This window comes from Anas acuta, chromosome 4, assembly GCF_963932015.1.
Source record: "Anas acuta chromosome 4, bAnaAcu1.1, whole genome shotgun sequence".
Taxonomy (NCBI): Eukaryota; Metazoa; Chordata; class Aves; order Anseriformes; family Anatidae; genus Anas; species Anas acuta.
In genome coordinates, this window is record NC_088982.1 from 61,072,303 (window position 1) to 61,098,684 (window position 26,382).

The 26,382-nt window shown below is 43.7% G+C and overlaps 1 protein-coding gene across 1 annotated transcript; it reads left to right on the plus strand.

Annotated features, from left to right (window-relative positions):
* The first annotated feature begins 3,989 nt into the window (after positions 1-3,989).
* On the plus strand, positions 3,990-26,253 carry SCARB2 (scavenger receptor class B member 2). Its single transcript, XM_068679282.1, has 12 exons — positions 3,990-4,239; positions 10,527-10,684; positions 14,430-14,577; positions 16,065-16,253; positions 17,016-17,107; positions 17,613-17,732; positions 18,752-18,930; positions 19,487-19,605; positions 20,963-21,036; positions 22,203-22,254; positions 22,895-23,053; positions 25,121-26,253. Exons 1-12 carry the CDS (start codon positions 4,123-4,125, stop codon positions 25,157-25,159), a joined length of 1,446 nt encoding a protein of 481 aa, XP_068535383.1. The 5' UTR covers positions 3,990-4,122; the 3' UTR covers positions 25,160-26,253.
* The last annotated feature ends 129 nt before the right edge of the window (positions 26,254-26,382 follow it).

A 26,382-nucleotide genomic window follows, 5' to 3' on the forward strand; every position in this document is an offset into this window, starting at 1 on the left:
GGCTCACAGTTCATCAGGTCTGTGCTTATTTAGCTGGAGAGTGTCAAAAACATAAGAGTCAGGAAGGACCAAACTTCAGAATGAAGAATGTTTCTGCTGCTGCTCTCATAACAGTATTAATTTCCTCAGAAGAAATGTGCTGTAGCTAAATCTCTGGTCTCTTCAAAAGTCATAGTCCCATATCTGGAAGTCAGTGCCTGGTCTGTCTGACGCATTTGCTTCTTGCGCATCCATGTGCAGCTAAATCAGGAGCAAAGTTACTGCCCACAGAAAGCAGCAGCTCTGTTCACAGACCTTTCCAAGGTCTCTGCTGAACCTAATAATTGCAGGGTGGTTCTGCCCTATAGTGAACTGCCTTCCTGCCAGCAGTTACTTTGTTGTGTGTGGGAGTAGTGAGGTAAAGCTTGAATACAGGGAAATGTGATTGCTACCAACTTAGAAGCCTTTCAGAAATTTCTCAACTCTCAGCTGAAATCAGTATCTTATAATTACATTATTATTTTACTAATTATGCATACGGTGCCAGACACATACATAATATGTGTAAATTCATTGATGACAAGCATGTAGATTAGCCGGGCATGAAAGGCAGATGAGCTGTCTCTGAAAGCATTTTCCTTGTATAATCCCGATGCACTTGGGTGTTTCCCAGGAGCTGCTCCTCTAAGACTGGGAGTGTACTGCATGTAAACCTTCTCCTATTCTTCTTGGCCCATGCTGGGAAACAGTAGAGGCTCTTTGTGGTGAGCTGTCAGGAAAATTGAAATGTTAAGGACCTACAAGTTACCTGTAATGTGATTTATGGGCTGCTGGCGAGCTGGGCTGAGTTAAATGGCAGTGAGTGGTTAAGCTCCTGGCAGTATGCAAAAGAGGGGGATGTTCCACCATCATAAAAGCATCGTTCTTGATAACTAGATCTCAGTCCCTACAATATTTACCCCTGATTTTCTTCTGTTGAACATCCCAAAACAAAATAAAGGTAGGATTCAAAAACACAGTGGTGGGGGTAAAAGTAAATGGAGCACCACAGATACACAGATAAAAGCAGGCTGTAAACATCACCCAGCAGAAGGAGACAGGTGGAAAAGCATACAGAAGTTTTAGATTGGACAGAAACAAGTAGAGTATTTATTGAGTTAAACACTTTTCTAGTTACAATTACATTCTCACTGTTGAGATGAAAAAACTCTTGGTTCTGGAAAGGCTGTTTTACATCTCTGCCTTCAGGTCACAGCTCCTAAAGGAAGCAAAGCAAGCTTTGGATCCAGTTAGACTTGGTGTGAACAGGTCTGTCAGCAGTGGCAGATGATTACAGCACCTAATTCTGAAATTAGGACAAGCATGATTCCTATCTTGGGTGGAAAAGACCAGAGATCCATGAAGAGACATGAATTCAAACAAAGAGGAAACCAAAAGTACCCTACCCCTCTTATCCACTGCCTCCACCCCTCCATTGTGGCTAACATAAAACGTTCACTAAAGAATGATCCAGTAGTTATCAAATAACAGGAATTAGCTAATACCGTACTATACAATTCCCTACTTTCTTCTTTGACAAGCTCTTTCCTTCCTTATATAGACCCCAAGGAGCTGGTGTTACACAGAGCTGAAGCCACTTGACTACCTAAGTAAGTAGTGACTTTTCTTATTTCTGAAAGATTCTCCCAGTGCATGGGATGGGAATATTCCATCCACGATTTAGTTTGAAAACAAGGTTTCTCAAATCATTTTTCCACATGGAAATCTTGCCCTTTTCATCATGAGAGACTGCAAAATTTAGGGGAGCCTGGCAGTATGTGTGGATGATGGCAGTGGAAGAAGAGACAGCAATTTTTTTGGCACACTGTGATAAAAATCGAAAGGAGTGGGGAGAGAGACAGGAATAATGGAAGGGGGTAAGAAAGAAAAAAGAGTGATGACACGAAGACATAGGAGTAAGCACATTTAAACATTTTTCTGAATATGGGCCGTATCTGCCTTTTCCCTTTGCAATATCATTGGGATTTTGGAAAGAGAAGATATGCCTCTGCTTGTTTCAGGTGTTTGTAATTATGACGCAGTGTTGTGCCTGGAGCCAGCAGTGCACCCACTGCATTCCCATGCTGTACTCCAGAGGTGGAGTCACTGTTCACGGGAATGTTTTAAATAATTTTAAATTGTTTAAATAATTTTAAATAAACTGCTAGTACGCAGCTTCTTGACTTCCAGAGGTAAGATAGTCTGTCAAAAAAGAAAAGAAAATAATCCACACTGGGAATCTAGAAAATCTGTATGGAGAAACAGCATAGTTTTGTACATCACATGGGTAGATTTTTACAAACAAATAAAATCAAAACACTGAATTAAGCAAAAACAAAATTCTGCAGGAATCATTGCTTGATCTTAATGCATTTGTGCCATCGCAATGGCAAAGCAAATTTACCTTTTTTAAAAATGTTTGAATAAACCAGCATCCTCCTTAACATTATTAATAGAAATGCCTCATGGCTGTGATACGTAGTTATGATAAAAATGGCCTTGCATAAGTTGAAAAGTGTTCTCTCTTCTGTATTTATCTCGTTTTTCCTGTCTCTCGCGCTGATTTGGAGCAAGTGGGCCTGACGACATACTTCTGAGTGCATGCATCAGGATATCCTCAATAGAAAATACAAGTCACGGAGCAGCTGAAATACTTCAGGTGAGAAAAGAGCAAGGTCTCCACTCCACTGCTTCAGTAGCCACAGAGAATGTTTAATGTGCTGTGGGAAGAGACACCCGCTTGTAAAAGTCATCAGTACACCATACATCCCACCAAGGACAATGTGGTGTAAGGGATAGTTTATTGTTTCAGAAGGGGAATTCCCCTTAAAGATTATTCCAGGGGGACAAATCTATTGGTGTAGTTATATTAACCTTCAAAAAGGGATTCTTTTATTTACTTTCTTGCTTGCTTTTTGGAGAGATGATGATGAAACTGAGTGAAAAGCACCACTTGGGAGTGGGAATCTAAATTAAAACTTGCTGGCAGAACAATCCTTCTACCATGTGAGGGGAACTACAATCATCCTTGTTTCCCAAACAGTTGTGAAGGGTGACCTCATAAACTTTCATAAGTAAATAAACAGCACAGTAACATAACAGTGTCCCCAGCAAGTAAAATGACAGGAAATAATATTTATAAAGGACAATTCAGTCGATTTGAACAGGAAGCCCATCTGATGGTCTACCTGCTTGCTTCGAGGGATGGCATAACTTGAACCGGGATGACGATGGCAAGCTGCTAGCCTCACGATTCGGCTGTGGGAGGAGAGGAAACCGACTCATGACTTCAGAAATGAAAGCGCTGGTAGCAGCAGGACTGTGGCTATGGGCCAGGAGTCCTGTATGGCTGGGACTTTCCTTCCTTTTGTGACATACAAAGGCTGGGACGGAGGGCACATAGCAAAGAGGTGCTGGGAAAGCCGCTGCTCTGGGTGCTTTGTCCTCCTGCTAGCAGTGCTCCAGGAGTGATTCTGGGTGGGAGGCCGGAGCAGTAGTGCCTGCTGTCTTTTAACGGAGAAAGGGATACATCAATTTATTTATTATGAGAGGGTTAACTGATCTGTATAGAATTAGGGTAGGAGCTGATCCCTGTGAAGCCCCATTTACTCCAGAGGCAGTTTCCGTTCCCTACAACTTCTCCCCTAACCATCTTCCTGGGGGGGGGGGGGGGGGGGGGGGGGCAGCTGTTTTCCTGCTTGTTTTCCAGAAAACCTTTGAAACACCCGTGCTGCACGCCCACTAGCAGGTCCCTCCCGAGCAGACACGGGGAATTCCTGCCAGCAGGAACAAACCAAACCCTTTCGGGACTCCTTTCCCCCTTCCCTGCCCGCTGCAGCGAGCGGGGCGCTCCCCACCCCACACAGCCTCCGGCGGGCAGGGGCACGGCCGCTCCCCTCGCCCCCTGCCCACAGCCGAGCCCCTCCGGCCCTTGAGGGGCCGAAGCCGGCATCAGGAGGCCCGGGGAGGCCCGGGGGCTCCTCCCGGCCCGTCAGCAGGCGTGGCGAGGCAGCCGCCCGCCCCTTGTGCCCGGCCCCGGGGCCTGGCGGCGGCTGTGGTGGCGGTGCTGGTGGCGGCCGTGTCCCTGCCGGCGGGGCGGCGGCCATGAAGTCGCTGTGCCTCGTCACGGCGGGGGTCCTGGCCCTGACGCTGCTCATCGCCAGCATCTCCTTGCTGGTGGCGCACGTCTTCCAGTCCGTGGTGGACCTGCAGGTGAAGCAGGTGAGAGCACGGCCCGATCGCCACCCTCACGGGTCCTCCTGAGGGGTTTATTCCCCTCCGCAGGTTACCCCGGGAGGAGAGGGAGGGAGGGAGAGAAGGGGCTGGGGGCTGGCGCTGCCGGGCGCCCTCTGCGCCTCAGCCGCGCTCGGTGAGGGTCAGAGCATCCCCCAGGTGGGGACTCGGGCAGGGCTGGGCAAAAATCCAGCAAATATGAGTAAAAATCAGTCCTCTCCAGGCAGCTTTGCTGGCTGTGAGGCAGCTGCTGTAGTGAGGGGCCCGCTCCAGAGCAGCAACATGTAGGGAGAGCAGGGAACACCTAAAGCACCCCTCCTGCCTCCTTTTCTACCATCTGTATCACCAATTTCTTACAGCTTTCAGACAGTGGCTTGTGCTGCTGCTTCATTTATTGCTGCCTGTGCAGCGCTAGGTGTGCTCTGGGCGGGGTGGTGGCAGCGGGGCATTTCACCCCGCTGCTCACAGCTGCTTGCAGCAAAATTGGGGAGCCCCCATCCTGGCGTTGTTACGGCTGCAGAGCCCTCCTTGCTCATGGGCTGCTTCAACTTCTGTTCCTCATGCTGGCCCTTTGGGTTTATATGGTGGTCCACTGAAAAGGGTCAACTGCAATGGTGTTAGAAACTCCCCTACTTGAAGCACTTGTCATTAGCTCTTTCCTTTAAAATGTCCGTGAAGCATGTAAATTATTATTGATCTGCCTAGTCGGAGGAATATCATCTCTTATTCAGACAGGGAAACCAAGAGTGCTAACAAATGATGTGATGTAACCAGTGCTGTTGTCTAACTGGTGGCAGAAGTCTGCTTATCCCCCGTAATGTCCTAACCGATGCGCTGTGCTTTTCCTCAAGGTATTGACAGCAAGCGTTTCCTAACAGAGAAGTTGTATTGTGATATCTTACAGCAATTTGGCTTAACAAGGGCGTTTTTAGGTTGGCAGTCAGTTTAAAACAAGTTGCACTTTGAATTGTATCCCTAAAGTTTAGGGAACAGCCAAAACCAGGCCTCCCTAGGTGTCGTGCAGCCTGTCAGGGTGTCAGCTGCTCCTCAGGAACTACTCATGCAGCTTCTTCTGCAGGGTTTGTCCCCAGGTAAGTGCTTCTGCCCTGCTGGAGGACAGCATGGGGAATGGGTGGTTTATCCTGAAGTCATCCGATTGTCAGCTCATGCTTTCTCCAGGCAGTCTGAAAGGCAGATGCGAACTGATGTGAATGTCTGTGTATGCGAAGTTGTGTGCATAGCAAGCCAAACAGTGCAGCTTTGTGTAGACATCTACAGCTCCATCTCCTATATTGCAGGAAAGGAGTCTGTCAGCTGCTGCATCACAGCAGAAGTTAGGGCTTCAAGTCTATTTCATGCTCTTACCACAGGAGCAGTGGGGTAAAAAGAAATGGTTTGGCAGCACAGTGTAGGACTGTCAGGAATTAGGTGTGATCCTCCTTACACGTATTATCTCTTAGCTACACAACTCCTTACCCTTAACGGTTGATTATATAAGAGTAACTTCATAGTTACTCTGCAGAGCTTTTGGTAATGCAGGATGCAGTTCCTAGAGCTCAGTCTTTTCCTGCTTAGTGTTTTTCAGCTTGTCCTAGCATGCATCTCCATTGCACAGGATCAAGCATCCTGCTCCCTGCACTTCCCAGTGACACCCTCCTGAACAGCTCTCTGCCCCAAAGCAGCGTGCTCCCTCCCAGTCACTCTGCTGATTCTGCTGCTTTCCACGTGCTTTATCCCACACAAGCTTCTTCTCATTTGTGTGTGGCCTAGGAAGTTGCTGTCTCTTGTGTAACCATGTGTGCAGCTTAGAAAATCTTGTGCAAATAGACAAATCTGAATTTGCCTTTGCAGTGTGACAAGACTGGAGCTTTCTGAGCTCTCTGATTGCTCTGAAGTCCAAGGCAGTGGACAAGAAATGTCACCTGTGCTCATGAGTTTCATGCTGGCCCCTCTTACCCTCCACACCCTCTCTGCAGAAAGAGGTTGTCCTTTACATGGGGTAGTTCATGCTCCTTTGAAGGCTCCCCAGAAGTGCTGACTGATAGTGAAGTAAATTGAAATGAATGACTGAATTATGGACCAGCTGAAGCACCTGTGTGTCCAAACCCAGGAGCTATGCAGCACTGAGGATGGGTCGGCTTGAACCAGGGGATTTGTGTGATGCATCCTTTCCAGCACCACTGGTCCATCTTATCCAGTGTCTGTTATTTACCAGTGGTAGCATCTGAAATTCCAGCAAATAATGGGAAAAAAAACTGGAAAGAACAAGAGTAAAATAGCTGCCCACAGGTGAAAAGCCCTCCTAGCTGCAAGCAGTGTTTGCTTTATGCTATATATTTGTTATATGGTTATGGATTTTACTGCCATAAGTGTGCAGTGTATGACTATAACAACCCTTGAGCTATGCACCTAATGTGAAAGTTGGGCAGTCAGCCCTTGTGCCTTTACCTCCAGTGTTCTGTTTATGCTACATGCCTCACACTGATAAATTTAGAAAATGGTTAGTCTTCTAACCCCTTGAAATTTCAATGGGCTTTTGCTGCCAGCTGTCCACAACTGGATTGTCAGGAGTATTTGGGGCCCAAAAGGTCGGGGAGGATATTTTATCCCTTGATTTATTTTATGTATTGATCATTTTTAGGTTTTGTTTAATGTGAAATACTAGACCGTGGAGGCTTTGACAAATGATGAGTTGAGATGCTTCTTTTGAACAGTTCCTGAAGTGCAGGGTCAGAAAAGTCTGCTTGTGTTGGTCTGAAGGTTTACCCTATTGCTCCTTTTAAGAAGCTGCAATTAAGTTCTGTAAAAGATGGATGTATAAAACTATGTCCTGGAACTAGATCATTTTGCAGTTACAGGGAAAGAAAAAAAAATAATATATATATATATATATATATATATATATATATGTATATATTTAATTTTCTGTACAAGTTCCAAAAAAGTTCAGCATCATTTTCCACTCCAATCAACACCACCAATTGCAATTACATTTGGGAGCTTAAACTGCTTTCTTTTTCCTCTTTGTGAAGACAAGGAAACACCAGAGAATGCGACCGGTGCAAATTCAGGCCTGGCATGGTAAATAAGTGAGCAGGACAGATGTTTTCATACACTTGAGATGAATGTGGACTCCACTTGGAAGCAGCAGCCTCTGCTGTGCTGCGGAGTGAAGACACAGCATGATGTTATCTACTGGTTTTGGGTGGTGATCGTGCAGTTGGTGTACCTTTGCGTCTCCATGAGACAGGATCTCTGAGTCTGAGGCCTCCCTGGGCTACTGCCTGCAGGACTAGTGTCTGACTTGGGGTTTCTGGATACTCTGTATGTCTTGTTCCTGCATGTAAATGTATCAAGAGAAAAGGCCTTGTGCAGTACAGCAACAATAACTGCAGTGGGGCTGTATCTTTCATGTATTTCAGATTAAACAGCATCCTACTAGATCCTATGATCTAGTATTTCGCAGCATTCCTAACCTAGCAGTGACCATAGCCTCTGACAAAAAAAAAAAAATCAGTAACATCAGATCCTACTCTTCTGTGAATCAGTCAGCAGAGCTCAACAGAATGCCACCAGCTGAGGGACACGGACATATGTTTTGTTTAAAAAAAACGTGCACATATTTTTCTCTTAGGCCCAGGCTGTTTAATATCATGTGGCAGACCCAAATGCCCCTGATACCATTTGGTGAAAAATTGAAGGAAAGAGCTTGCCATATTTTATTATTTGAGAATTTCATGGCAGTGTACCTGAGTCCTGCTCAGAAGTTTGTGAATCTGGGTTTACAACTGGTGTTGTTACTGTACAGAGCTAAAAATACACTGTCATTGCTGTGGGAGATCCAAGCAGTGTTACGCAGATCCAGCAAATAAATCACCAGATGACTTGGTTTCACTACCCTTTTGCTCTGTAGCCATCTCCCGGGGGATCACACAAGATTTCAAAATCCCAGGAACCTGCGTTTATGCGGACTTTCCAGAGAAAATCTCCCTCATTCCCTCCCTGTTAATGCTCTTTGCATGTAGTCTGGTGCATAAGTATATGTATATAGCACGAGAGAAACTGATGTTACATTTGGCAATTCATCATCAAGGTGGGGAGCTTCTTCTTTTCGGTCTAGCTCAGGAGAGTGGCATGGGGCAGTGACCTCCCTGCACCTGGTAAATGTCATCCCTCTCACACCTGGTAAATGTCACCCGTCTCATAAAGGATACACTGGAGCCTAAAACTGGAAATAATATGTCTGGGGTGCACTTGTATTTTTTAAATGTTGACAATTTAGAGGGAGTAATAATCTTCCGCTTTAACTGCCTCATATGAGAGCAATCTGAGCAGCAGACAGGTGCCCTGAATACGCTTACTAGTTGTTGGGGAATAGTACAAATTCCTAGATGGGGAGAGTTAAGGTCAAGACAGGCAAGAGTTAGTCTTTTTATCAGTGCCAAGCTTATGCTCAAATGTATTTCATGCACATGAGAAATGTGAGCTGTAGACAGCTTAGGAAAGGAGCAGACATCAGACCTCTGAAACCCCTGACTTTGTACTGTGGTTATTTGTGTATGGAGAAAAGCTATCCCAGTTATCTCTAGGTATCTTAAATACATTGCTGTGTTGCTCCCAGCCCTTTCTGGTAGTGTCATGGAAACAGTATGCCTGATTTAGTGAGATTTTCTGTTCCTGATCCTACAAACCAGCTTCATGCAGGCTCTGTCTGAATACAAACTCCTTGGCATAAGATTGCAAGAAAACAGGGTCAGAAGCACTGATTTGTGTAGGAAATGGTGTATACGAGATGCTGATAGTACGAAAGAAATGCACAAAGCACCTGAAACATGCCTAACATTATTTTTGTGGTGTTCACAGAATACAGGGTTTGCAATTCTCAGAGGAAAGCAGTCTGCAACTGCAGAGTACTACCAGCTGGGTTGGCTTTCATTGCCTTTCAGGAATACTGCTGCCATTCCAAGCTCCTGCCAATATGTGTTTCTTTTAAAAGGTCTTATCTTTATTTAATCATTCAAAATTAAAATCTGCATGCAGAGAAAACAGCTCCTTCAGTGGGAAGGCCAAGGATGAATGCTGAGGCTGTAGCTGATAATCCTGTAGCTGATAAAGTTAAGACCCCATAAACAGTAACCAAGACATGGCAGCTGGCCAGTTTACCCTGCCTTTGATTTTGTACTTACAATATTTGACTTGTTTTCTCAGAAGAATAAAAAGAGCAAGTGTTGACGAGACCCATTTAATTGCAAATTATCTCCCCCTCCCTTCTTCCGCCTACTAGTGTTATGATTTTCGAAGATCCAGTTTTGTTTGTACTATTCCTGAAAATTCCACTCTGCAAGCCATTTTTTTCTTAACTGTAACGCTGGCAGTAACAGTGTTAAAAACATGTGAAAAGCTTTGATTTTGGTGGTGGTGGTGATGCTTCTATAGTTGCAGTAAATTTTACCTAGAATTAAATGGTAATAAAATAAGGAGTTGAGATCTGTGTTGCGTGTTCCTAATAGAGCCACATGAAGGTAAATTTGAATATTGAATCATTATTTAAGTGCTTCTGTAATAAAATAATGATTTGCAGCTCCTGTTTTGTAGGCCCACGTTGTGTTGAATACAGAGAACCTCTGCCCTGTTCAGAGACCTCAGAAAAGCATGAATCCCAGTCTGCCTAAATGAAAGAAATTTCTATCACTTACAGGTTTTCCTCCCAGGCCACTGAGAAATGAAGTCCAATTGCTTTGGAGACAATCTTGCAGCTGTACTGGAATGTGACATTTGTAGGCAAAGAAATCATAACCACAATGAATCTAAGCTTCTTTTCTGGCCTTGTTCCTCCTCAGATGTCTCTGTTAGGACTGCTTGGCCTCACATTGTTGGTTTCCATTTCTTCTATCTGTAATGTGGATATGTTTTGTGGTGTTTCACACCGGGTTAGGTTTTTGTTCATATAGAAAGTGCAAGAGGATCATTGTGTAACAGCTGATAAGTCTTCATTCTGAAAAATGTCAGGCAGAAGTGTTTGTAGGAAGAAGCAGAAAAACAATCCCAACAGAAGTATGCCCCTAGGCTGCAAGCATCGTAGCATATGCCTAAGTTTGTTGATATTTAGTGGATATTTAGTAAGGTGCTTCAAAGTAAAGCACAAAGAATTTGTAGAGTTGGGGTCTCCAATGGTGTTGCTTGTCCTTGTTCTGAGGACAGAGAATTCATCTCTTTCCTGTAAATATTATTCAGTGTCTATCACTAACAGCTGATTTGTCTTTCTCATGTTTCAGGGAACAGTATTAAAAAATGGCACAGAAACCTTTGAAGCCTGGGAAGATCCTCCTCCACCAGTCTACATGCAGTTCTACTTTTTTAATGTGACAAATCCGTTAGAAGTGCTTCAAGGAGCTACTCCTCTTGTAGAGGAAAAAGGGCCGTACACCTACCGGTAGGACCATTTCACTGTGTTCACATTTCACTGAACCTGTTATGTGTAAGGAGGCAAAGAACTGAGATCCAGAATGTTTGGTATCCCATTCTAGGAGAAAACCTAGCTGCTAGTGTGGGCTTGAAAATTTATTCAACTGAGAATGGTCATACACCACCTGCACAGTACAACCAGGCTGACACAGCAACAGCCTGCAAGCAGTTTTGGTTTTAGCCAGGGTCTTCTGTTAGATTTAGTGCAAGATTTTGCTCATGTGCTGCTGCTGCTCCTCAGCTGCTGAACCAAGAGGAAGTTCTCTGCATCGTGGCCTGCTGTCTTGTGAGGGAAAAGGTAGTGACTGGTTGAGATGTAAGCGGAGAGAAGTGTTGCATAAAAATGTGATTCACTCAGAAACTATTTCCTAGTTGAAATTGCACAATTCGTATCACTGAAAGCATGGACAGAAAACTAGTTACAGGGTGGAACTAAAGGGAATTCCCCTAACCAGCCATCACTATGAAACCTACTTAGATTCCGAAATATCTACTGTTTTTGCAGATGGAAAAACTCAGTAAGGCCACGTGCAGTGTTGGAGCTTATCCAGCCTCCATGACTCTCCTTCTGCATGGTATGGCTCCACGCTGAGCAGTCCGAGTCTGCTGCATGTGGAGAAGTTTTGGTCCCCTTCCAAAAAAGTTTTCCTTTGGAGCTTCATTCTGCTCCACTGCACACAGCAGTGTAAAACCAGGAGCAGTCCTGTGGCAGGAGGTGTTACGGTCTTTGAACTCATGGAGGTAGGAGAACCATGGCAAAAATGTTGGTTTCTTATTGTCAGTCTCAGTGGTCAGACATTCTTTCAGACCAGTTTCAGTGCCAGAAGGAGCTGTCTCTACCTAAGCTGCAGAATGATCAGGATCTGGTTGTCAGTATTTTAAAAAATATTGTAGAGTAAAAGGGAGAGCCTTTCGGGCTGCCTCAGTCTCTGCAGTATGTCTTCCCACGCTGTTCCTCTCCTCCTACAGCTCAGTTTTGCTTCACCCTCTGCCCTCAATCTTTTCCCATCTCTGTTTTTCATTGCTGTGCCTGTTTAGCTTTGGCAAACTACATGTGCTACTTTGTTATTAGATAAACTGGTAGAGGTGGAGAAAAGATAGAGAAGCTTTCAAGTTCCCAAGCTTTCCTTTGGGTCGGTGTAGTGTAATGCTGATAATTAGTCAGCAGGAAGATAAACAGGGCTGCTTCTAGATGTAAAAGACCTACTTGAAACCTCATAGGCCCTTGCTTTTCAGCACTCCCATTCTCTAGCTCCTTTTTTTCCTTTCCTCAGCATCTTCCAGGCATCACGTGCAGCCTGCTTTGTGAAGCTGCACCTTACCCATGAAGGAGTTCTGTGGGATGGACGGGGCTGCCTGGCGTGGTCCGTGCCCAAGGGGAGGCCCAGCCTGAGCTGCTGTTTTGTGGCTCCCTGCGAGCCTTCCCCTGCAGCACACACCACAGGCTGGCTGCATGTGATCGGGCTGGGGCGGGCGACGCAGGCGCTCCCCGACTTGTTTATTGCCGAGGGAGGCAGGCAGGCTGCTCCTTCCAGCCCTGCGTGTTTCTGTCACTCCTGCCTCGCTTGGTTTGCCCGCTTCTGACGTGTCCGAACAGGATTCGACTGTGCTGCGCTCTGCCTGATGGAAGAAATAGCAAAGTTAAAGAGCTGGAGTTCTCTTTCCCGGCAGATTCTTTAATCCTTGCTTAGCTGCTGCTGCTGAGTGTACCAGGCTGTCGGCGGTGGGTGGGGAAAGAGAGGAGGTGCATGGGAGGAGAGGGAGAAGGGAGGGATGTTGCAGACATACTGCATGCTAGAGCCACAGAATAAATACCAGGTTAGTATGTAGCAGAACATCCAAAATGCTCTAAACTCAAGTGCATGACTCAGTGTTTTATAAAATGGGCTACTGGGGAGAAAGGCTGGAAGTGAACTGTCCCTAACAGGCAGGGGAAAAAGTCTAAGAGTGGCAGAGAGGAGGAGGGACAGCTACATACAGTCTTATCCTGCATGGTCAAGCTTCAAACAGTTCATAGGTTTCACCCATATAAATTGTAAACCCAGTTAGTGCAGACATAGTTTCTGTACAGTAGTGCTTGTCTTTTTAAATCCTGGAAGTTATATTTGCAATATATAAAATAATTCATTCTGAAGTACACGCTGCTTGCCTGCCAAGCTCCAAAGAACACTTGGATATTCTCTGGTCTTGGACACATTAACAGTTTTTTGTCTTTAACATCTGAGATCCTCTTCCTTGTGTCCCTAATCAGGGAGCATTGTTTTCCTCTGCAGACTTTTTAGAGTTGGAGAGGCTTCTCAGGCTAATTCCAGCCTGTGTTAGGTAAGGCACTTCACAACTGTCCATTCCCATCCCCTCAGTTCAAGCCCTAGGCTATGGAGTAAATAGATATGAAAGAGACTCTTGCCAAATCAAGGTGCAAGTGTAGCCTGTCCAAAATGTTCCTAGGAGGTAGGGGTGCTGAAGAGCAGTAGATACACTGTTTTTGTAGGGGAGGTGGGAAATGGTTGATTTCTAAGAACAGTTTCATGGGCCTTCCCAGTTTGATTTAAGTTAGAAAGACTAAACCAGAGTGATACAGCCTGTCATGAAGCTGCATTAATTAGATCTAGTGCAGCCAGGATAGCATCTAGGATCTGGAATGAACGAAGAACATCACAGCACAGGGTCTTGCAGAATAATTCGCCTTTGCATCTTGGGAGTTAAAATTTACTCCAGAGGCAAAGCAATGTAGAAGTCAACAAATTCTTGACTGAATGTGGACTCATGAAATATGGTCTGTTTCACCCCACTCCTATGCCAAAAGGATCACACCATGAGAAGAGAACCTGCCACTGTTGTTTTCTGGATTGCTGAAGATCAATATGTGTCTCATTGTGAACCTAAGCCTGCCAGTTCTGCAGAATTGTGGTTCTTGTTTGGAACATGGTCCTGGCAATGCCCTGGATTATGGTTATGACATGTGCTTCAGGGTGATTAAGATCTGATTCCCTCACTAGGCCAGCAGGTAGCATTTGATGTTTCTTGCCAATTGGACTTGTTTGTCAGCAATCCTGAGCTTTTTGTTGCTCATTTGTAGCTCGTCTGTTTTGTTGCTTAGACAGTACCAGAAGCAAACTCCAAACCCATGAGCAGTTCAGGGCAAAAAAAAAAATCAGTTGAATTTCTGTTGGATCTAGAATTGCTACCTCACAATTAAAGGAGAAGAGCTAAAAGGCTTGTTCTGTTGAGTCACACATAAGCCCAGAAGCCCTATTGCAAAGTATATGGACACCAGCAGAAAGATTCTGGTAGGTTCTTAGCTCAGGTTAATGATACTTAGGTGAAGCCTATACCTTATTTTGTCTGGGAGCAAATTTTGCCTGCAGGAAAGAGGCAAAAGTCTTATATATAGTGTCTCTAAATCCTTCTGTACTGTTTGAAATTGCTCTCTTTCCTTGGAGATATTTCAAGGCAAGATAAAAATATGAAGTGCAATTAGGGCGTGGGGTGGCGTTTTTGGGAGTACCCTGTGAGGTGTAATTCAGCTCAGGTTGACACAAAGGGGAGTTGTGTTGCTGACAGCAGTAGCAGCAAAAATGGACCAACTGCCTGCCAGTGATCTGAAAATCCTCCCCTTCGTGTGCTTAGAGCAGTAGAATGGCCACAAGTTGCAATTAATGTCATTTGTACATGTTTAACTTGCTTACAGAGTAAACTTTCTTGTTTTTCAGAGAATACAGGCCAAGAGTGCACGTTCAGTTTTTGGACAATGGCACCAAAGTATCTGCTCTGAATCCAAAGACATATGTATTTGAGCCTCAGAAGTCAGTTGGAGACCCTGAAGTGGATCTCATCAGAACAATTAATGTTCCTGCAGTGGTGAGTTCTCCTCCGTTCCTGCTTGGAAATCATCCTAACTCACTTTACACCTACAGCTTGTCGCTCCATACTGTCTCTCCCTTTGTGGTAGATAAAGGTGATTGAAGAACTAGAGAGGCAGCTTATGTCTGAGGCAGATACTGCATTCAGTTTTGGTTTGGACTGTTGTGGGATTTTTTTTATTATGTTCTTCCTTCCCCATACACCTCTGAGTGTTAGTACCGCATTCCTGCGCTGAGAGCTGACGCACTTAAGAGATGAGCAGAAATCAGGCTTGTTGGGTTTTCGTGACCAAGTGAAATTAGGGAGTTAGTGATCTCAGATACGTAGGAGGAACTCAGACATTTGAATGAGAAGGCTTGGAATATTTGGTTGGTTGGGGTTATTTTGGTCAAAATTGCAAAAATTGCCTCCAGGCCTGCATCACAAACTGAAAAAAAAAAAAAAAAAGGTTTCAGATACCACTGAATGAAAAGGTGCTGCAAGAATAAGGTTACAATTAAGACAGGCACCCTGGTCTGTATTAGGTGAGACAACCCTGCAAAGACAGTCTCATTCTGGTGATGAGAGGCAGACCATTATTTTTGGTCTTGCACAGGGATAGCATGAGAACAGGCAGATACACAGCTGTCATACCTTGCAAAGCAAATGAGACAGTACCCAAATACTTGCTGGTTGTGTAACTACGCCTTTACTCCCCATATTAGCTTAATTGACTTCAATTACAGGGTGCATTCAATTTTGCCTGGCATTTCTAAAAATGTCTGTCTGATTTTATGAATGAATACATAAATTCTCTGTATGTGGCATTAGATAGAACGCAGTTTACTACAAGTTGCAAACAATACAGTCACTGTATTTACAGTTCCTCCCAGGCATTTGAGTGGTAGCAAGTATTATCTCTCGTTCAGATTTTTGACAGTGATGTACTGTAACAGGCTGTACTAGAAGAACTACAGCTTCGTTCACCCAAGGAATATTTTTTTTCTTTTGTTTTTGCCTTTTTTTTTAAATACATGTTGTAAAATTACTACAAAGGGAATAAATTTTGGTATTGTTTGCATTTTAGAGAAATTCCACATCCTTACAGGCTTTGCTTTTCAAAATGTAAACCATGATTTCCTAAGGCTGAAATTCAAAGACCATCTCCAGCTGTAATATACCTGTGAAATTCAAGCTGCTTAGAAAGCAGTTTTGCACATTTCACTTTAAATGCATTCTTAAGCCTACAGAAGCCAGTGGCACAGAACCAAACCATGTGCCCATGCTTAGCTGAACAGGAATCTGCAGGAGCACATCCCTGGAGGAGAATAGCTGAGGAACCTGTTAGTCAGCACATTACTTGCCACAAGTGGAAATAGTGAAACTGAAAATACAATTCAAATGTGTGCAATGCTGAAATGTGCGTGTCTGTGTTTGCGTGGAGCTGTAATTATTTATTCTACATGAAATCTGACCATTTTTCCCTGATTCCAATCCCCTGGCAGACTGCAATGGAGTGGACCAGGGCAACCTCTCTTCAGTTTGCCACAGAGGTGTTGTTGCTCCTATACCAAGAATCCCTGTTTACAGTTCGCACCGTGCATGAATTACTGTGGGGCTACAAGGACAAGCTGCTGTCAACCATTCATCTTCTGCATCCCGAGATCGATCCAGTGTTTGGTTTCTTTAATAAGGTAACTGGTGTACGAGACTTTCGGAGGCTTTAAATTAGGGGTGGTGTCATTGCTACAGAGTTGGGACTGTCATCACTCGCCAGTGGAGAAGGTTGCTCTCAGTCTGAGGCCAGGAGGCAGGTTGCAGAGGTGGCAAAAGAATGTTCCCTATCCAATTTGGCTGTGTTTAGGCACTGGCCTGTGGCACAGCTGCAAGTATTTTATCTCACTTCCCTTTGTCAAATATGCATAAACTTTCCAAGAGTGGATGTAAACAATGCCACTGTTGATTGTGCTCACTTTGAGTAGCATGGCCTTTTTGGCACCACTTGTGCAAACTATCAGAAAATTTCCTGACCAATTTCCTTCGCAGTAATTAATTGAGATCACATGTTAGTTCTGTGCTGTAGCCATTCCTGGCTTCCACAGCATTTCTGTAAGTCACCTTGGGCTGGCAGGACTCCTTGTTTCTCAGAGACAAGTTATTTTCTGTGGGTTTATTTTGTTTCTGTGTGTTTGTTTTATTTAAACTGCTTTTTCAGTGGCAAATTTCAACAGGTAAAAAAGGCTAACCTAATGTTGCATTCCCTTCACTTGGGAGGGGTGAGAATTTAGCACAGTCACATCCACCTCACTTTTGTTCAAGGGGGAGTTTAATGATTTGCACTTAGCTCAGGGGAGTCCATCACTCCTGTGGTGGATTTGTAGTGATGGCAGCTCAGTCTCCTGTCACCCCATTGTTACCAGTCAGGAGTGATTAAAAACTTACGTATCTGTTTACAGATGAATGGAACTGATGATGGAGAATATGTTTTCCTAAGTGGGGAAAGGAACTACCTTAACTTCTCACGGATTGTGGAATGGAAAGGAAAAGAGTAAGTTTTTCACTATGGTTAGGCCTCTGTCAAAATCTGCCACTTTTCACATTTTTGTTGAACAAGAATGTTCACCTTTACATTCTTTACAAAACAAAACAAAACAAAAAGTTCATTTATTTTGTGGATGGTGGTAGTTCTTAGCAGCTCTTAGCTCAGACCAGGCTCCAGTATTTCAGTATGGGTCATATAATTATGAAAATAAGATAGTCCCTGCCCCTAGAGAACAAACTGCTGTGGGCACTCACCTCTGAATCCCTGACTGCCCCATGGCACAGGTTACCCTCCCTGACACCCCTCCCTGGATTCTTACTTGCCTGGTGCCAGTTTAAAAAGAAGAAAAATGCAATTTGAACCCATTCTAATGCCCCTTGTTGTTAGCAGAGCTGAGGCAATAGGACTTAGCACTGTACAGGTCTGATTCTTGTTTGCTCAGACCATAAGCTGGCCTGACCACTGCTCAGAGGTCTTTTGACCCTTATTCTCTTTGCTTCGTTTTCTTCAGGTCATTGAATTGGTGGACAACAAAGTCATGTAACATGATCAACGGAACAGATGGAACATCCTTTCATCCGCTGATCAGCAAAGATGAGAATATTTATATATTCTCTTCTGATTTCTGCAGGTAAGAAAAGGAAAACGTCATCACTCAGACTTTGCAGCAGAGCATTTATGTCCATTGACGTTAAAGTTTTATGTTAGGCTAATATTTTTCCTTCCATTGTCTTATTTAGCAGGGTTGGTGTTCAGTATTCATTTGTGCTATGAAGGATGAGAGAGATAAACCAAAAAATAAAATAACTAAAATAATAATAATAATAAAATCTGTATCAAATTAAGGATGTGTTATTTGTAAAGAAGGGTAGAGTGCAAATTTGAAAGATGACTGGAAAGACAGTCTGGACTGTCTAGCAAGGTTTGTAATGAGGGGAAGAGGATTTCTATGAACCTTGCCTGAAATTTCTTTCTCTCCAAAATCTTCCCTTGTTCTGCTTTTTAGAGAACGCAGATTGCCTTCTTCAGAGATGTGTGACTTAAAGCAGTGCTATTTAAAATGCAGCAATATTCAGAAAAAAAAAAAAAAGCATGGTGTTTCCTTCTTTATGTTCCACTTGCTGTTCTCCTCCCTTCCAAGTTTCCCTATTTGTGGAGAATGAGAATGATCTGAAATTCTCTATTTAAATCAATACGGATGTGCGTTATGCTAAATTCAGGACTCGCCAAATTTGTGCCTCCCCTCTGTTCTGTCTTGCCCAACCCTGTTCCTTGCCTTGTCCCTCCCAGTAGCACGCACCAGCAGTGCCTCACACAACACATAATAGGAACATGGGGACATGGCTGAAGCCCCAAAATGCTGAAGGCAAGTGTCAGTATCCCTGGAGCAGCACAGTTAGCACAGGATTGTCCATTTCTTGCAGCAGCAGAATGATGAGGTGTGTATGTAATGATCAAAATCCCTTTAAATTTAACACAGAAGAATTTAACACAGAAAAAATTAACACAGAAGATCACAGGAATGAGCTTAAGGCCGCAGCTTACTGTAAACTGAAGTAGATAAGCAGGCATCAACAAAGAGACATCTGCAGCAGATATTAGCATATGCTCAAGACTAACATATCTGGGTCTGGCTTCTCTTTCTTGCAGATCTTTTTATCTGGTGTATGACAGCTCGGGAAGTGTTGCAGGCATCCCAACCTACCGCTTTGTGCCCTCTCCTATGGTGTTTGCCAACACCACCATTAACCCAGACAATGCTGGATTCTGTGTGCCTCCAGGAAACTGCCCTGGCACTGGGGTCCTCAACGTCAGCATCTGCAAGCAAGGTATGTTACCAGGCAGTGGAGGCAGACTGGGAGGACATCAGCAGCAACATATTTTTCCTTTCTGACTGAAATAAATGAGGACAGTTTGGTGAAGCCTACAGGGATGTGACTATACCCAGTGAAACCAGTCACCAACAAGTGGTTGGTTGGTGTTAAACTGCAGTAATGAGGAAATGTATCTGAGGGGAGATGTTCCTGTGAGATGTCATCAGCTCCAGCAATGACAAAAATCAAAGAAATCAGAAGGAAGTACCAGGATCCATACTGAACAGTTTGGGCATTTGTAGTCTGCTCTTATCCAGGTAGCTGTCATGTCTGTGTAGTTGGATGACCAGTGAAAAGACCAGCATGCAAGCCATGAAGCTGTGCTGATGCTGCACAAGGGAAAATTTGGCTTCTTCTAAGGACTGGGCATCAGTGTTAATTCTGTAGCCCCAGAATGGACTTGCCTTTACAGTGTAAATAGCACAGTGCAAAGAGTTTTGAGGTCCTCAAAGACTTTCTCAAATCCTGTTTTTTTCTTAAATGGTGATTTTTCTCTGTTTTCACATTCCAGGTGCTCCCATATTTCTATCAGCCCCACATTTTTACCAAGCGGAGCAAAAGTTTATAGAGGACATAGAGGGCATGCACCCGACCAAGGAATATCATGAGACATTTGTGGACATCAATCCTGTAAGTACAGCCGTTTTTAAAGGGTAATGCAGTCAAATCCAAGCTCATAGGCTTAGGTTACCTTCTTGGATGGTATGCATCGATGTAGTCTCACTGACTTCATCAAAGCTGTGTTATTTTACATGGAACTATTCAAATGTGCTTGTATGGAGCAAATTTTACTGGATAACAGGAATTAAAATGCTCTTCCTATCATGCCTGTGAAATTAGAGATGCCAACAGGCTGGTATTGATGAAATGAAGAGGCTAAAATATTTCTGAGAAGCAGATGAGGCTACTTTCCTGCTCACCCTGCCATCCCAACCACTGGGGTATTGTCCTGACTGTATTTTCCCCAAGCTGAAGAAGCTGGGTATGTGGACTAAGAGAGCAGATCAATACTCAGTGGATGTTGGACTCAATTTAGATGGCATGAAGCCATGGAAAGAGAGATGCAAAAGCATGGTGGTTGTGTCTTTCATGGAAGTTTGTGAAGTTTTTGGTAATCTCACTGTGAGATGTCAGAAATAAAGGATCTTGCAGCTGATGGGCTGTGATTTTACACTGTACTCTAGATCCACACATCTGAAGGTAGGTCAAGGGACAGAGCAAGATCATTACCTCCCCAGTTTACAGAAGGAGAGGAGTCTGACTCATCAAGCTGCTATGGAGGAAATTGCATAGTTTCTCTCAACATCTAGTGCAGATGCTGCTTGACACCTGATTTGGTGCCAAGCTCTTTCTGTTATGCAGCTCTTTTGAAGTATTAGTGTAAAACGAGCTCTGCGACTCCTCACTTCCATCCACCCCCACAGACTAAATTTGGCTTCTTGAGCAAGGAACATATTTCTGTGCATCCATTTGCAACCTTTACTATAGCAGTGGCAATACTGTGAGAAGTGTTTCATTCTCATCACCTTTATGGCCATTTGCTCCCATTCATTGTCGTTGGTATCTCTTTGTCACCCTTCAAACAGAAAGGTTTCTTTTGTGTGAGACTGCAGGGTGTTCACACAGTACTGAGACCAGAACAAGCAGCAGTAGGTGATAGCCTTTTTCAAAACTACAGCTAGATCTGAAAGAAGGGGGATCACTCTGTAGCTTAAGTGTGGGTTCCTCCGTTTCTGTTGTAGCCTCTTCACATCTACTTAATTCAGAGGCAGACTGAAATCTGGGCATATGAGATACAAGAGTATCTTGCAAGATTGCCTTCCCTTGGTGAAGGGAAATAAATAATAACCCTAAGTGGGTCTTACATTGCCTTGTCAAGTCCACATCAGTGTAGCTGTTACATTGTATTCTCCTAATGCCTATTTCATGCTTGCTCTTTAAAAATAATAATATTAATAATAATTCACTGCTTTCTTCTATTCCTCAGCTGACAGGGCTTGTCCTTCAAGCAGCCAAGCGGATGCAGATCAATGTTCATGTCAGAAAACTACCTGAATTTTTGTAAGTGCTGCAGGGTGGATATCTCAGACCTGATTTGATATTCAAAACGAAGTTGTCTGCAGTGTTCAGATGGAATATTGGTTGGAGAGAGAAAATTAGAGGGAGAAATCTAGTCAAATCTTAATTTGGCAGTATGCTCTTCAATCACAGACCAAGTTGCAATTGCAGTTCCCTCTGCAGAGTAGAGACAGTATTCAAGAAAAGAAGTTGCTGGCGACAAGTTACACATGATGCTTGTGGTGGCATCAGTCATACTACACTGATGCAACTCCAAGAGAGGGTCTGCCACAACGGAGTGGAGCTAGAGCTCGGAGAGCTGCTGCTCACTGCAGTGAGGACATGCCATCCTATTCGTCACAGCTTTTAGAAAAAAATACTGCAAATGCCATCACTTCTCAGCAGTATCCACGTGAAAACCAAACAAAAAGGAATAATCCCTTCAAAGTAGAAAATCAAGTGGTGTGTCCCAAAACAGCCAGCAAGTCCTATCCAAAATTCTGAGGGGAGGGCTTAGGTCAGGTAGAGAGAAAGACCTTGCCTTGGTGACTGCATTGGTATGATAACGAGAAACCTTTGTCCTGAGACTTAGGCAGTCCATACAGCAATCCTTGCTACGCAGCTACTCAGCTTATTGGCACAGCTTTGCCATATATTATAACTAAAAAAGAAGTGTTTTAATTACCCCAATCCTTATGGGATGGTCAGTGTTTCTTCACCTTGTTTTCTAGTGGCCAGGAGCTGTTGCATTAAAACAACTTAGGAGCAAGCTGTTATTTCATGTGTGCCAAACTTTTTTCTTTTTTTTTTTTTTTCACTGTTCTGTGCATGTTGTGTGGACAATAGTTTCTGTGTTTTACAAGTATGAGTAACCTTCAACATTGGCTTAGCTTAGCATTCCTGCTGACTGGCACAAATCTGTCATTCAGTAAGTTATTAATGAGCCTCTTATGGATCCCTTTTTTTCTTTCGCCACCAAATCCCAAAACAGAAATTATTTAGCATTTTGAAGATTTAGATTGTTCTGCTCGAGTGGGGAGGTGAAAATCAAGTCCAGAGTTTCTCTGGGGACAGTTTCCTTGTACATTGTTGTATTATAGTCTGTCTTCAGAACCCTCAAGTTGAAAAATTGGAAAAACATAATTTCTTATTGTTGTTTTTTTACACAGTGAAACAGGCAACATCCGAACACTAATTTTCCCAGTGATGTATCTAAATGAGGTAAGTATGTTATTTCTTTGCAGCATTGTGGCATGTTTATTCTTGCTAAAATACCGTCTTTGAGCTAGCCAGGAAAGAAATGCGTGTTTTCCTGTTGCTTTGTATAGTGATAGGTAGGAAGCTGTTGTTGTTTCTTACTAATATCCTCTTGCTGTTTGTTGACCATTGCATTAAGTTTAGTTCTGGAAAATACTGTCAGGTAGGCTTTGTAATTGCGGAGTACTGGCCACAAGGAAGAGGCAGAAGGCTTGCAGGATCACATCTTTTTGTGTGGAGACCTCTATGAATGCAGTAGTAGCACAGTCTGTGCTGTAGTTGGATCACTGCCTTCACTGGATTCAGGGATTCAGGGAACACTCTAGGTTTGATGATTCATGCCATTACTCCAGGTCCATATTATTGCTTTCCTAAATTGAGCATTCAAAGTCACTACTTCCTTTAGAAATGCAGAGCAGATTATCCCTCTGGCCAGAGTAGGAGAGCTAAGGATTCTTTGAGGGAAGGTATATCAAGAAGCAATGAAGCAGAGGTGGAGAACTGTGGAACTGTTGTTACCCTACACCTCACAAAGGTAAAATGGCCTAATATAAAGACGGACAGAAATCATTCTTTCTTCTCTCTTCATCTTTCTCTGCTCCAGAGTGTTCTGATTGATGAAGCATCTGCCAGCAAACTCAAGCACGTCTTGCTGGAAGCCAGTGTTGTAACTGGAATCCCCTTTATAATCATGGCTATTGGAATTGTTTTTGGAATTGTTTTTATTGTGCTCGTGTGCAGGTCCCGGGGAGTAAGTGAAGAGGTAAGTAGCATTTGAATTCAACTTTGCTTACTGTATGTTAGTCTGTGTTTGATTTTCTTTTGGTTGATTTATTTCTTCAGTATCTTTTTGTACACAAACATTTTTATGTGTTGTTTTTGTTTAAAATGACCTTTCTAGGGAGGGGAAGTTTTAATAGACTCAGAATAAATGCATGAAAACAAAGGAATGCAGCTAATATACGGAACGTGGTAAGGCAGGTCAAATCTTCTGTGCCAAACTCCCTTGCTGATAGTAGTAAAAAAATAAAAAATCAGCCTGTCTAGAGGACCCTGAAGGGTGAGATGCAAAAGTTCACCATATTTGTTGGACATTAAATCACAGGCAATTGGACAGTGTTCTCAGAAACAATTGCCTTATGCCAGTTGATTATTTTTCTGAACTGCTATGCAAATTCATGACCAAAGAACAGCTGACTTTTACAGACAACAGCACGCAGATAGTTATATCCAGACAGTGCTAGTTTGTACGTCTATTTATGAAGAGTTCTGTCACAAAATGACACACTGGCATTAAGGCTGTTCGTTAGCAATGCTGAAAACCCAAACTTCACCCTAACAGTTAAGGCAGTAGGGTTCAGATGAGACAAACTGGGTACTCTAGTCGGCTGTTTTCTCCCTGTAGCTGCTGTGGTCTTAGTGTGGTCTTGCTTATATGATGTTGGCTAAGTACCTTCCTAAAACCACTTGAGAAAGCACCATTATGCCTCCTTCCAGAGGAAGTCCCAGCTGTGTTGTGTCTGTGCTTCACCTCAGTCTGTGGGACCCAGTGCTGGTTAGGGGTGTGATGGTGGTGGCAGCAGTGGCAGAGAGTCCTCAGCCTTCCTTCCTCGAGCTTTGAGGAACCGATCTCTGTCTCTCTTGCTTAACTCTTGCAGTTCTCTCTGGGCACACAGGAAGCGTTTCATGAGCAGGGGTTCTCAGGACCATACTTCAGGTTCCCTTATAGCAGATCCTTGTCCTTTTTCCTTGTTCATTTATTCCTTTTTCTTTTGCTCACATTTCTGGCAGGCTCAACTAGAAAAGCAAAACTGTCCCATTGCCTGAGGCCCCTGCCCCAGGCATTCCTTCCCCTCCCTATGTGCTGGCTTCATACCAGCCTTCTTGGATGTTCCTGGATGCTACACAGTGATTAAAATGACCAAGTGACACCTCAGTTTCATGTTTTCGCAGTTACTTTTGTTGCTTTTCCTGCAGATGTAAGAGTAACTCAGCCAGTTACATGTCTGTTTGCGATCCACCTCCCACCAGGGTGGTTATGGTCTTTCATCATCTGGAATATGCCATGGGGAACCAAGCAATCAGGCCTTTTCTTTGCCTGTGAATGAGCACATCTGCCATGCTGAGTCCTTGCTGAAACCCCTCTGGCTGGGGGATGTCCCTAACAGTTCAGTGGTGCAGTGCCCAGAACTGAGCACACCACACCTCCAGATACACAGATTCCCTCCTCCCTTTCATCGCTTTCCCAACCTGCTCCACAGCCCTGCAAAGATGCGGCCTGAGCCTTCCCATTTATGTTGCATCCTTAATATCCTACTAATCAACGACTTGCCCCATCACTACCTCATATCTCCCAGCTTCCAGGAGGACTGCTTTCTCTGCAGGATGTGTCTCACTGCATTTCTTGCCCATTACCCACTGTTCACACTGAATCCTGGCCCCACTGGCATGCAAAGCATGATCTTGGTAGGCCTAATTCCTGCATCACCTCACTCGCTGTCCTTAGAGATGGCAGCATCCTGCCCTCCAGTGGGGGCAAGGAGAACATCCTGGCCCTTTTCTTCCACTTGCCTCAATCCTCTCCATCCTCTGGAGTAAGCAAATTTGGGACAGCTCTTTGTAGCCCAGTGCCTGCCCCTGCCAAAGCTGCCATCCACCCTCCAGCACCTCCTCAGCACAGCGTTGGTTCTCCTCCATGAAACTGCACGTAGAAGTAGGAGATGAGCTTTTTCCTTTCCTGTCGGGAGTTTCAGAAATCCAGCTTCCCCACCTTGGAAGCTCTGTGATGTGCCACATTTAACTTTCCTGTGTTAAAATTTCTCTCTTGCAGAGTACTGAAGAAGAAAGGTCCCCACTCATCAGGACATAGTAGTAGATTTTCTTTAACATGTGAGCTTGGAGAATAAATTATTAGAGCTGACCTAATAGCAACTACCACTACCCACCGTTGTCCACCGTGGAGAAACAATCGTGTCAAGTGTAAGTTATTGTGGCATAGAGACGGAAGAGAATCTGGACTGTCATCAAGGGAGGAGACTTTTCTTACCAGCTAAGTTACAACTTTAAAACTGCGTTTTAAAACTGCTCAAGATCCTGCTTTTTCAGCTCTGCACTCTCTTGTACCTGCACTGACACCTATAGACGATCATAACCACTATATCAGTGAAAAGAACAAAGGCCTGATTCATCACAGAAATGACAGGGGTAAATTTTGCAAATGGCCTTAGGAGTGTGGGCTGCAGAGTACCCTTGTAAAGGCACAGCAGGTTCCTTTACCACCCAGGAAGACCTGTCATTTTTCCTGTAGGCCTAGTATTGTTTTTTCTGTAAAGTGTTGCGCGCTGCTTACTACCAGTATGCACTGACTGTTTACTATTAATGTCATTGGTCCTTCCACAGAACTGATTTGTACGACTAATCCAAAATATCGTGTGAAACGTTTTAAGTATCTGTAGTTATCAGGGAGAAAGAATCCAGTGACTGGAAATGCTTTTACGTACAGACCTCGTAACTGTTCTAACTGCACACAATCCTATTGCATGCTAGTGTTACATCTATCCTTAAGATTTGGATTTGTTTCCCTTCAACTTGAAAAAACAGAAGACAACAAAACAGAACACAACATTCGTCGTGATGGTGGAAGGCACAAAAACGGTGTTCTTTTTTTCCTCTGGTGTTTGTCACGGTTCTCAGCTGTGTGGTTTAATATGAATGCAGATTTGGCGGTTACGTTTATTGTTCAGGATAAAAGCACACCTCTGTATTAAGGTATGTGTAGGGCCTTGAAAAGCTGTAAAGAATTTTTTACTTGCCAAGTGGAAACTTGTTTTCAGAAATTACTGAAGTATTTTTCCCATGGCGAAAGGGATATTCTAATTGGGAAGTATTTCCATTGGATCTGGATAGCAAAACATATTTTAAAATGTATTATTTTATTCTAAATAGAGGTATTGTTTTTTTCCATTGTTTTGGTTTGTTGCTTTCTTGCCTAGCTGGTGCTTTGTTCAACAATTTTGTTCATCTGCAGCCAGTTCCAACCAGGACGTTTGAAGGTAACTGCAATTAGTTATTATCTGTGTTTGCTAAAAGCAC

Excerpts from the sequence above, each read along its gene's own strand:
- SCARB2 (XM_068679282.1), top strand. The coding sequence starts at position 4,123 with ATGAAGTCGCTGTGCCTCGTCACGGCGGGGGTCCTGGCCCTGACGCTG. Across the intron at positions 10,685-14,429 it reads AAAGGGCCGTACACCTACCG|AGAATACAGGCCAAGAGTGC; the intron begins GTAGGACCATTT and ends CTTGTTTTTCAG. Across the intron at positions 17,733-18,751 it reads TTCTCTTCTGATTTCTGCAG|ATCTTTTTATCTGGTGTATG; the intron begins GTAAGAAAAGGA and ends TCTTTCTTGCAG.